General features: G+C 45.4%; 2 protein-coding genes and 1 non-coding gene across 4 annotated transcripts in view; 2 read left to right on the top strand and 1 right to left on the bottom strand.

Moving 5' to 3' along the window:
• The first annotated feature begins 3,830 nt into the window (after positions 1-3,830).
• On the top strand, positions 3,831-9,290 carry LOC127001468 (uncharacterized). Of its 2 annotated transcripts, XM_050865995.1 has the most exons (4): positions 3,853-3,999; positions 5,112-5,530; positions 7,566-7,673; positions 8,458-9,290. In XM_050865995.1, exons 2-4 carry the CDS (start codon positions 5,473-5,475, stop codon positions 8,694-8,696), a joined length of 405 nt encoding a protein of 134 aa, XP_050721952.1. In that variant the 5' UTR covers positions 3,853-3,999; positions 5,112-5,472; the 3' UTR covers positions 8,697-9,290. The 2 variants fall into 2 exon arrangements, with proteins under 2 accessions (XP_050721951.1, XP_050721952.1); XM_050865994.1 differs by lacking the exon at positions 5,112-5,530 and having other exon boundaries at positions 3,831-3,999.
• LOC127001466 (uncharacterized) overlaps positions 8,861-12,500 on the bottom strand; it is a 7,939-nt gene continuing 4,299 nt past the window's right edge. The window contains exons 2-4 of the mRNA XM_050865991.1: positions 11,084-11,152; positions 10,452-10,538; positions 8,861-9,603 (exon numbers count right to left, since the gene is read on the bottom strand). Of these exons, the coding sequence (XP_050721948.1) occupies positions 9,493-9,603; positions 10,452-10,538; positions 11,084-11,152 (267 nt within the window). The 3' untranslated portion in view covers positions 8,861-9,492. The remainder of the gene's footprint in view (positions 9,604-10,451; positions 10,539-11,083; positions 11,153-12,500) is intronic.
• Positions 12,167-12,239, top strand: Trnam-cau (transfer RNA methionine (anticodon CAU)). Its single transcript has one exon. It is a non-coding gene; the product is annotated as a tRNA-Met (tRNA).

The following is a 12,500-nucleotide window of genomic DNA, read 5'->3' as shown; positions in this document are numbered from 1 at the left end:
TTATGCCTCCCTACCAGACCTGTCTATACATGTTTGCCTGTTTACTCTCTCTCTCTCTCTATCTGTCTATTAATCAATCTGTCTATCAGTCTATTTATCTATCTCTTTATCAATACTTATCTTGTAACTCATGAACTTGTCTACCATTATGTCTGTCTGGGCATCATGAGGCGGGCAAATAGCTACAGAAGGGACCATCCAAGGATTAGTAACGTTAACTGAAGAACGATCGGTGAAGGGAAGCGTGATCATGGCAGGGCCCAGGAAAAATACATGAGGAATAAATAGAAAAAGGGGAGAAAGGGAAGAAAGGAGGAGGAGGAGGTGAACAAGGAGAAAAAGAGTTCGGGTCGAGGGTGAAGGAAAAAAGTCTACTTGTTAAACATACTCCCCCCCTCCAAAAAACACAATGACGTATGCAATATCAACGAAAATGATGACGAATTCAGATGTAACTCTACCTTCACGGAACCCCGATGTGTAGCATGACCCAGGAAAGATGGTGGCATTATACATTACTTGCTTACGCCACTAACGGGGCTGGGCCGAGCACCTCCAAGACCGAATGGCGTATAATGGATGCGGGCAGGTGAGGGCTGTTACCTGCTGGCCGCCTTGGGACAGCGAAGTTTCATTAAAAGCTCCTGTCCCACAAGACGGCCCGTGGGAGGGATGGGCGAGAGAGAGAGAGAGAGAGAGAGAGAGAGAGAGAGTGAGAGTGAGAGTGAGACTGTGTGTGTGTGTGTGTGTGTGTGTGTGTGTGTGTGGACAGCACAATTAACGTTCCCATTATAAGCCTGTCGCTCCCCTCGCCCCCCTTTTACGCTCCTTTTTCGTCCTCTCTCTCTCTCTCTCTCTCTCTCTCTCTCTCTCTCTCTCTCTCTCTCTCTCTCTCTTCTTTCGTTCTTTCCTTTTTTTCTGGTTTCATTTCTTTCCCCTTGTACATCTTTTCTTCTTTCTTCGTCTTCTTCTCCTTTTCTTGATTTCTCTCTCTTTCCCTTTTTTTCTTTATCTATCTCTGTCTATCTCCATCTTTCTATCTATCTATCTATTTCTTTATTACCCTTGAGCTGTTCCATTTACTGTAAAAGACAGCTTAACCTTCTGAAAACTTCACTCAGATGTCAGTTCTTGTAAGTTGGCGAATAAGCAAGAGATTGTAAGAAAAATAAGGTACGCGAAGACTCCTGTTTACTCCTCTTAAATATATAATTTTTTTTGTCGTTAAAGTTAAGTGTCCTGTTTGTTTGTCAGCGTGTGCAGGGAACGAGGAAAAAGTAAGTACTGATTCTTGTTTTTTTATATATTTTTCTTGTCTAATATCTACCCCGAGGAGGAGGAGGAGGAGGAGGAGAAGGATGCTGATGGTAATGATGATGATGACGCTGACGAGGAGGAGGAGGAGGAGGAGGAGGAGGAGGAGGAGGAGGAGGATTAGGAGGAGGAGGAGGAGAATGATGATGATGATGAGGAGGAGGAGGAGGAGGAGTAGGAAGAAGGGAATTAAAAGGAGGAGAAGGAGGATAACAACACAATTTAAAATACCAGTATTGTACCATCAACAAGATATTAAACCGATAAGAAAAAGCTGTGCAACACGATCACTATATCAAACTAAAAGAGAGGAGGAGGAGGAGGAGGAGGAGGAGGAGGAGGAGGAGGAGGAGGAGGATAAAAAAGAAGAAAATGAAAAAGGAGGAGGAGGAGGAGTTCGCCTTAACGTGGATGCCTGCTCTAGTGATTTAATTCATTCTTAGAGAGGAGGAGGAGGAGGAGGAGGAGGAGGAGGAGGAGGAGGAGGAGGAGATGGAGGTGATCAGATGAACAGGACGGTAGGATTTCATGGGACAGAAAACCCTTTTACTTTGGAAGGTGCTCTCTCTCTCTCTCTCTCTCTCTCTCTCTCTCTCTCTCTCTCTCTCTCTCTCTCTCTCTCTCTCTCTCTCTCTCTCTCTCTCTCTCTCTCTCTCTCTCTCTCTCTCTCTCTCTCTCTTAACTCTCTCTGTAATCTCTCTCTCTCTCTCTCTCTCTCTCTCTCTCTCTCTCTCTCTCTCTCTCTCTCTCTCTCTCTCTCTCTCTCTCTCCTCTCTCTCTCTCTCTCTCTCTTCTCTCTCTCTCTCTCTCTCTCTCTCTCTCTCTCTCTCTCTCCTTCTCTCTTCTCTCTCATCTCTCTCTTCCTCGGTATACAATTGGGCGGAGAGCATCACAATATCTGTCGGTGCTTTGAGAGAGAGATATTGAGGGAGGCGGGTAGGTGATGAGGAGGAGGGAGAGAGCGGTCAGATAGATCCGATTGCTGTGTATCGTGTGGTGCTTAGTCCTAGATGAATTGTAGTTCCTGGAAAAGAAGATAAATGTGAATGAGATAAAAGATGCGTGGCTGATCCGTCTCTCTGGGTCCCTGTTGCTTTCATATGTTATTTCCTCCTCCTATATACTCGCTTGTTATATTGTAGTAGATTTGTTTGCTGGGAGAGAAAATAAATGTGAATGTGATAAATGATATTGTAGTAGATTTGTTTGCTGGGAGAGAAGATAAATGTGAATGTGATAAAAGATGTGAGACTGGCTGATCCGTATTTATTTTATATCCTAGTTCCTCTTCGCTTATAGATTTGTTTGCTGGAAGAGAAGAACCTGACCTCACCTCACCTCACCTCACCTCACCTCACCTAACCTAGCAAAGGGAATAAAGAAGGTACATAATGGAAGCGTATTAGGATAGGAGAAACTATTTATCGGTATCGTCAGTGGAATCATCGATGGGAATGAGGACGAAGCTGTAGTTTTGATCTTGGGTTACGGTGTTGCAGCCGGTAATGTCGAGTGTTGTTGTAGTTTTGTAGTATTGTTATTGTATTGCTGATTGGGATGTTGTTGATGCGTCTTGCTAGGTAATGATCCAGGCGGCCCCAGGTGTTGTTAAGAGGTGTATCGCGAAGATGACAGGTGCTCATTGAGGTGTATAGCTCGTTACCTGTAATGATGTGTTCGATGGAGGACGTGTGTGTGTGTGTGTGTGTGTGTGTGTGTGTGTGTGTGTGTGTGTGTGTGTGTGTGTGTGTGTGTGTGTGTGTGTGTCGGCGCTGGTCCTATGAGCGGCACCTGAAGGCTTCGATATGAGTGTGGACGCCTTTGTGAACCTTATCTGCCGCCTTGACTTTGGGTGTGGCGATTAAGTTTTGCTGTCAGTGATCAAAGAGGGCGGGGGAGGAGGAGGAAGGGGAAGTAGATGCGACGGGTGAAAGGGGAAGGAGAGGAAGGAGGAGAAGTGGGCGGTGGAGAAGGAGGGATGGGAAGTTGACGAGATGGGTGATGGGAAGGAGAGGAAGGAAGGGAAATGGGCGGTGGAGAATGAGGGAGGGTAAGTGGATGGGATGGGTGATGGGGAAGGGAGAGGAAGAAAGGGAAGTGGAGATGATGGTGAGAAGGTTGGTGGAGGGTTAGAAGGGAAAGGAGAAGGAAGGTGATACGAGAGAAAGAGAAGAGAAGAGAAAGAGAAAGAGAAAGAGAGATCCCATGAGATAAAGATTGCTGAAGGAAAGTAAAGAGCAATAAAGCGGAGAGGAAGAAAGGCATGAAGGGGAAGCCAATAAAGGGAATGACATCACACAAGGGACATTCCTCGGGGCAAATCCTTTAGGCGAGATAAGGGGAGAGGTGACGAGGGCGGAAGCATGTGTGTGGGAGGGGGGAGGGGGGGAAGGAAGAGGAGGAAATGAAGGAGGAAGGGAGGGAGGAAAAGTGCGAGGAAAGGAGGAAAAGACTAAATAGATGGACACTAGAAACTATTACACACACACACACACACACACACACACACACACACACGGGGACTATATGGTATGGGTGTGGGCGGAGGCTGGGCGGGGGCGGCTTCGTCATTGTGGTTACCTGTGAAGTTTCGTGGATTGTGGCGGCAGTGCGCTGTGATCCGTCCCCTGCTGCTCCTCGCCTCCACTGCTCCTCCTCCTCCTGCTGCGACGCGTCCTCCTGCTGGTATATCTTCTACTACTACTAATTCAGCTGTTACTGTCTCTGCTCTTCCTCCTTTTCCTGCTATTCCTTCCCCTCTTGTTTCTCCTGTACTTCTTTCCCTCCTCTCGTGTGTCAAATATCTCCTGCTACTTCTCTTCTCTCATTTTAAAATTTGCTTCTACTCCTTCCGCTCCTCTTCCTGCCTCTTCTCTTCGTCCTCCTCCTCCTACTACTCCTTCTCCTCCAGTTTCTCCTGCTCCTGCTCATCTTGCTTTCCCTTCTCTCGTGTGTTGAATATCTTCCTCTACTTCTCAAATTTCTGCTGTTGCTTCTCCATTCTTTCCCATTCTGCCCTTCCCCTCTTCGCCAATATTCTCCCCCACTCCTTCGTTGTGCCGCAAGACTAAGGTAAAATTGGCAGAGGTTTATGCCTTCTGCCAGAGACTTCTTTACTGGCTCAGGAGTCAGATATATGTGTCTGTGTGTTAATTTTTTCATGAATTAATTAATCCAGGGTCGGGGCCATAAATTTGTCGTGCGTGGGTGGAGACTTTTTCGTACATGTTAAGTGAAGTGAAGTGTTCACAAATCACAGTTCCTGCCTCCCCAGTATCAGCATTTGTTTTCTTTTAAAGTGAAAAGTGAAGAAGATAGTTTTTTTAGTTTTTTTATTTAGCTGTTCCGCGCGTCCATAAATTTGTCCTGCGGGGGTGGAAACTTTTTCATACATTTTAAGTGGAGCCAAAGTGTTCGCAATTCACAGTTCTTCCTTCCTCCGCATCAGCATTTTTACCCTTTGGAAGTGAAGAGGAAGATAATTTATATATTTATTACTCAGGTAAATTTGTCCTGCGGGGGTGGAAACTTTTTCATGCATTTTCAGTGGAGCCAAAGTGTTCGCAATTCACAGTTCTTGCCTCCCCCACATCAGCATCTTTTCCCTTTTAAAGTCAAGTGGGGGCCAGGCCAATCGAAAGCAATCTCTTATAAAATTTGCTGCTCATCTAGGTCAAGACAATCACGAGGAAGCGTATCGGGAGGCAGGTTTCTCAAGGTAGTCTGGCTGTCAACTGTCTTTTGTCCCTTGAGGCCGCTGGGTAAAGGTTGAAGACTCAGACGTGACTTGTTTCCAGGGAAGTGAGAGGAACCATTGCGAAGGAAGCCTCTGGAGTGACGCCGAAGGACACAACACTTGAAGAAGGACCTATAATCGACACGCGAGCACATGAAGACTTCTCAAGGACTCTAAGGGCGGAGCTTAAAACATCTGTAACATCCTATAACACCTTGAAGGACGTTAGAGGATCCTGAAACTCCTTAAGAACCCCTCGAAAAGTCCTAGAGTTCATAAAGAGCTTGAAGGATCCTAAAGCCCCTTGAGGACGTTGAAGGATCCTGAACCATTGAAAGAAGACCTCAGAGGAACGTTACTGCCATAGGAGACTTGAGGTTCCCTGCTAGTTTCCCTTTGTTGTCCGTACGAGAACTCCAGCCATGAACTCCGTGGTGGTGATGGTGGTGGTGGTGGTGGTGGGACTTCTGGCAAACGAAGGTAGTATCGGTGTTGAGGTGGAGGAGTAGGTGGAGTAGGGGTGGTCCGGGTGTGTGTGTGTGTGTGTGTGTGTGTGTGTGTGTGTGTGAGAGAGAGAGAGAGAGAGAGAGAGAGAGAGAGAGAGAGAGAGAGAGAGAGAGAGAGAGAGAGAGAGAGAGAGAGAGAGAGAGAGAGAGAGAGAGAGAGAGAGAGAGAGAGAGAGAGAGAGAGAGAGAAATAAGATTGAGCCTTGGAATAAGAAAGAGAGAAATATGGAAGAACTAGAGGAATAAGAACTAGCAGAAAAATAAAATAAAGAAGAATGATAAATGAGAACTAGAGAAATAACAATAAATTAAAGGAATAGGAAAGAATCAACAAGCATAGACGGAATGAGGAATAAGAAATAGAAGGTGTAGGGTGCAGTATGTGAACTACGCAACACACACACACACACACACACACACACACACACACACACACACACACACACTTCCGTATATACTAAGCGATATCAGATCAGGGAAGGAAAAGTTAACAGTGATAATACAACGAGCCAGTTCACAATGCGTAGAGATTAGCTTCGTAAATGTTTGTTTTATTTATCTTTTTTTTTTTTTTAATCTTGAAAGGGAATGATAGGAAGTGTTTAAATTTAAGTAGTTAGCTTTTTTTTATAGTTTTATTTATTTATTATTTTCTCTCTCTCTCTCTCTCTCTCTCTCTCTCTCTCTCTCTCTCTCTCTCTCTCTCTCTCTCTCTCTATCTCAATCTCACTCACTCACACACACACACACACACACACACACACACACACACACACACACACACACACACACACACACACACACACACACACTTCCTCTGTCCTAATGTCCCTTTAACCTTATCACCCCCCCCCCCCCCCCACACACACACACACACACACACACACACACACACACACACACACAACCCGTCGAGTGTCAGAGAAGCTTGGTCGTCGCTTTCCGGTTAAATAATTTCTCACATGGTTGATGAATCTTGCAACCACCACCACCTCCTCTTCTTCTCCTTCTCCTGCCTCTTGTTCGTTCCTTCCTCGTGCTAAAAATATTCTCCTTTGAAGTTTTCTCTCGTCTGTTCTTTAATTATTTGCGTCTTGTCTCGTTTGAGGTTTCCCACGTCTGTGTTTCTTTGCTTAGAGAGAGAGAGAGAGAGAGAGAGAGAGAGAGAGAGAGAGAGAGAGAGAGAGAGTGAGAGTGAGAGTGAGTGAATGCGAGTGCTTATTCTGATTCTTCACCTTGTATATTCAGTCTCTTACTGCATCCTTAAACATACGTGTAGTTACTCCTACCTCTGTCACTCCTCCTCCTCCCTACACCTATCTCACCCAACACATTAGTCACAGTCGTCCACTAACCTGCCGTTCAATCATCCCGTCCCCACGTATCCCTTTGCAACGGGTAGACAAAGGAAAATCGAAGTTAAGCTCTTTGTAAAACCTTCCCTACAGGACTGGCTTGCACTAGGCCAGCGTGTACAATCGTATCCATTGGTTTAGGAGTATGATTAATCGATCATGTTTCACCCCCTCCACCTGTACTCCTCGCCACCCTTTCTGTGCAGTTACCCCCTTCCACACCCTTCCACAGCCCCCGTTTCACACCTAGCTTCACCCTGTTTCACTGCTACCCCTCTCCACTCACGTCCCATATCCCTATCTCCACCTCTTCCACCTCTGAACACATGCGCTCCACATATACACCGTTTACCTCCTTCCACACTCGTCCACAGCCTCCTTTTCTCCATTTAGCATCCACCTTCACACCCTTTCACTGCAACCCCTTCTCCCTCACATCCCATATCCCTGTCTCCACCTTTTGCTCCTCTTCCACTTCGCAACACGTACGCTCCACTTCTACACCGCTTCCAGAGCTTCCACCGCTTCCACAACCCGTTTAGCATTCATCTTCCCCCTCTTTCACTCCACCCCCTCTTCACTCTCTCCCCATATCCCTGTCTCCACCCCGTACACCCCTTCTCAACACTTACTCACTCCCCACTCCTTCTTCAGGTGTACAGGGCCGGCGGTGCTTTTCCTGCAATGACTGTGCCTCCGTGGACTTGCAGGAGAACACCGAGTACTGCGCCGCCTCCTGCCTCGCCATAGTGACCTGCAACGGTAAGAGACTGTACCTGTGATTTAGTCTTGACGTTCTACTTTCTTTGATATTTTTTTCCTTCGCTTTTTCTGTTTTCCTTCCTGTGTCAAGTGTTGCTTTTACTCTGGTCTCACTTTTCCCCTTGTTGTCTCTTGCCCACTTCCTTTCTCTTATTTTATTCTCCATTCTGCGTGTTCCCTTCTTCGTCTGATACATTTATTTTACTCCCTCTAATCTGTTTTCCTTCCTGTGTCATATGTTGGTTCTGCCCTGGTCTCTCTTTTCCATTTGTTATCTCTCGCCCACTTCCTTTCTCTTATTTTATTCTCCATTCTACGTGTTCCCTTCTTCGTCTGATACATTTATTTTACTGCTTCTAATCTGTTTTCCTTCCTGCTTGGTTTCTAATCTGTTGTGGTTTATGTGGATGTAACCACCACACATGTAATACACAGTCAGTACAGGGACGGACAAGGCTTCCGTAAAAGTCAGCACTTACATCTATTGACGATGAAATGAATATTGGTTAAGGCGGAGCAGTGAGCCCAACCTTGACGAAGCATATTTAACAACAGTTGCGTTATGAAGCTCACAGTTGAATAAATAATCAGTGGACAAGCTGATTATGTTTTGTGTAGAGAGTTGAGAGTTTTCGAAGAGAAGAAACATGTCCCAAAGGAAGTGTCTGCTTGATAGTTGGATAAATATGTTTTGTAAGCTGGAAAGTCGATGTTTTTCTCCTGCTTGTCGTGGAAGAAAGCCCACACATGGACTCCCTCAAAGCAAAACCCGCCCTCCACACAGGCAAGGGCGAGACACCCTCCGTGGACCGCTTCTGCAGCATCACCAACCACGACAATGAATGCGTTGCCACCTCCTCCTCTTCCTCCTCCTCCACGTACGAGTGCTACTGCAACAACGACCACTGTGACGCCCTCCTCGCAGACCCTGACTTGTGTGACGCCGCCGCCAGCACCGCCGCCTCCCTCGCCCTCGTCGTCGCCGCCGCCGCCCTGCTGTCGGGGCTGTCCCTGGCGGGGTGATGTAGTGCGTATGTGTGTCGGGGGGTTGAGGGTTGGCTGTGAGGAGCCGCGTGTCTTTACGCTATATTTGTTTAGGCCTATATGACGTGAAGCATCTCAGATCAGTTTTTAATACGTGAGACAGTGTCGATTGCTTTTTATTTTTATTTTACCTTAACACACACACACACACACACACACACACACACACACACACACACACACACACACTCACTGATCACGATCTTATTGGTTAATTAAAAAGACAACTGGCAAGTGCTTTAACCATTTACTCTTAACAGCGAATCCCTTCATGCTGGACACACTTAAGCTTCACAATCCTCTACACTAAAATTTCATCGACCATAAGAAACCTGTGACACAATTAGTTACTTCATATTTTTATTTCACGTCATAAGTATCTGTTCAGTCTCGGTTGGTTGTCAGTGCAGGCTTCCCTCATGCAGTAAACACACACTTATTATTACCTCATAACTGTCCAGGTACGAACGCGGGAAATGCGCGTGAGTTTTCTATTGTACTTTACGGCAGCATGTTAAAGAGGCTGCCGCATGGCGGAGGTGCTGGCTATAAAGTTTATTCTATTACACGGAATCGTTGACTTCTTCACCCTATACATTTATAAATATTGAAATTGGAAGCGAAAAAAGTGTGTGTGTGTGTGTGTGTGTGTGTGTGTGTGTGTGTGTGTGTGTGTGTGTGTGTGTGTGTGTGTGTGTGTGTGTTTTGAGAGAGTGATAGATACAAACCGACAGAAAGACAGACAGACAAACAGACAGACAGACAGGTAGAGTCATCATTCCGAGGTGGTGTTGGCAGGACAGACGGAAGCTCGATGGTCACTTGAGTCACTGGACATCTCGAACTGAAGCGTGATGACCAGGTAGGTGACGACGAAGCTGGATACCTGTGTGCGAAAGGGGCCGGTGAGAAGGGGAAAGGAGGGAAGATGGACCGGGCGAGGCGAGGGTGAGTAGGGAGTGGATAGGAGGTGAAATGAAGGAAAGGTGGTTAGGGTTGGGAGTGTGAGAGGAAGGGAAATGAGGGTAGGGGAAGGAAGTGGAGGTAGGGAAGTAACGAGAGTGTAGAGAAGAGCAATGGGGAAAGGCGAGAGAGATGGATGTTTGTAGATATATATGTATGTATGAATGTATGTATATAGGCAGGTAGGACGAGAGAGAGAGAGAGAGAGAGAGAGAGAGAGAAGCTATATCTGAAACACATCATAGCCTTGAGGTCAAAGTAAAAGGGCAAACCAGCGTCTGAATACACCGGAGCAGAGGTCATCCACGCTCCAATCCTTCCAGCAGAAATAAACGTTTGCGGAAAGCCGACACTGACGTCACCACAAGCACACGTGTCCTCAGTAAACGTTTGATGTGGAGATGAAACGTTACCACATACACAACATTCACGGGGGCTTGGGAACTCCGGGATAACAACGTGACACACACACACACACACACACACACACACACACACACACGAATATACAAACAAACAGGGAACTCATTGTTTATAATTTTCTACGAACTCAAAGGGTGAGGCACAAGAAAATAATATAAAGAGGGAAGTTAGTGTAATTCTTGAGAAAGTTTGACATTATTGCCCTAACAACCTCTCTAAAAAGACTGTTCCAGTGGCAGATTACACACTAGAGAGAGAAAAAAAAGGATTGAGTAAAAAAAAAAAGAAAAGAGAGAACATTGATGAAGAGGAAAACGAACTCACAACGGTGTGTGTGTTTGTACTCACGGTAAGAAAGGTCTGCCTGTCGAGGGTGAAGAGGCCGCAGAGGGTGAAGTGTGAGCCGCCCGCCAGCACCTCCTCCGCCTGGGCCACCTGAGGGAGGGAGAGAGAGAGAGAGAGAGGAAGAGATAGATAGATAGAGAGATAGACAGACAGACAGACAGACAGACAGGCAGAGGCGTAAAAAAAAAGGCTATTACTCCCACCATAATTTCAAGAGACAGAATATATTTATTTCTACATAAACATTTTATTTTACATGTGATTTTTGTTTGTAATAATGATGAATATACTGTGTCACCAAGGAAGGACCCTCTGTGTGTGTGTGTGTGTGTGTGTGTGTGTGTGTGTGTATATGTGTGTGTGTGTTCAGGATAGTTTATAAGTGCAAAAAAAGGAGCGTATGCGTGTCTTCCTTCTCCCCCTCCTCCTCCTCTTTCTCTTCCTTCTTCCCGCACTCTTTGTCCCATTTCTCCCTCTTTCTCATTTTCCTCTCGGTTTTTCCTCCTCGTACTCCTTCCCGTTTTTGTGTTCAGTCTTTCCCTCCTCCTCGTTCACGTCGTCTTAGTCTTTGGGTTCGTTGTAGACATCATCATCGTCGTCCTCTTCCTCTTCCTCCTCCTCCTCTTGCTGCTTACCTGTCTCATTGTGGTCCTGTCGGGGTGTTGGAGTCTCAGACCAGATAAGAGCCGCCGACATTCCTCTCTCTGTAAACAGGAAGACACTTTTGTCACACACACACACACACACACACACACACACACACACACACACACACACACACACACACACACACACACACACAGATGCAAATAGAAAAAAAAGAGTGACAAAATTCCCAAGTATTTTATCGCGTCCTCTTCCAGGGAGCTATTCATGTGCCGCCTCCACATTTTTCTTCACTTTTATCTTCTCTCCTCTCCTCTACCTTCATTTACCACTTTTATTTTCATAGTCTCATCATGATCACCACCATTATTCTCATCGTCCTCCTCCTCCTCCTCCTCCTCCTCCTCTTCCTACTTATGCTGGCTAGCCGAGTATTTGCTGGCGAACATGTGAGCAATTTCGCCATGCTCAAGAACCCAAGAGTCTGGCTAACACAGAGCATCACCGCTTGAGGATTCCTATAAATAAACAAACCACAAATATCCCGAGCCCTGGACGCCGCCCTTACCCGCCCTATCGCGAGGTTGATCGGCTGGCAAAGTGAAGGATCGGTTCCCGGCAACCAGCGAGCGTAATAAAGATTGTGACGCCAGCAGCTCCAGCTACGGGACAAAAGATCTTTCCCAGTGTTTTCCACCTCTCTCTGCCTGATATTTATGAACTCCCTCGTGCTCCGGCAAAGGTTCAAATTTCATCGCATCATTTGTTTCTCTTTCAACAATGACTGAACAATTTCTGGGTTGACACTGTTAGCTTGGTTGTCCATTAGTTATCAGTTTTGTTCGGGTTATAACCTTCGCTTGCTCCCTAGTCCATAGTGTTTATTTCCTGCCTCTAGGTTATATATTGTACTCAACATTTTAATCTCCTCTCCTCTGTACACACGTTCATATATTCACTATATATCAAGAGCTCCCATCAGCCTCATTTATTTTTCCATTCTCTATTATTCTAGCAAGTAGGAATACCTCATACGTATACCCTCTACCCTCATCCTCATGCCCTTTCGTCATGCCCACGCTTAAATTGCGCTCTGTAACCGTTTTAGGCATGCCTCGATGGCGCAGTAGGCAGCGCGTGAGTCTCATAATCTCAAGGTCGTGAGTTCGATCCTCACTCGGGGCACTATATTTTTTACTTGATGTGTGTGATAAATAAGTGTTTGATGAGTAAGTGGATGTGTGTGACAAAAAGTCCTGTTTACTCTGCTTGTGATAAAGAATAATGATGATAATAGTAATAAGACACATTATTATTATTATTATTATTATTATTATTATTATTATTATTATTATTATTATTATTATTATTATTATTATTATTATTATTATTATTATTATTATTATTATTATTATTATTATTATTATTATTATCATTATTATTATT

Source organism: Eriocheir sinensis, chromosome 21, assembly GCF_024679095.1.
Source record: "Eriocheir sinensis breed Jianghai 21 chromosome 21, ASM2467909v1, whole genome shotgun sequence".
Lineage (NCBI taxonomy): Eukaryota > Metazoa > Arthropoda > Malacostraca > Decapoda > Varunidae > Eriocheir > Eriocheir sinensis.
The sequence above is the reverse complement of the archived record's forward strand: the minus strand, read 5'-3'. Positions and strand labels throughout refer to the sequence as shown.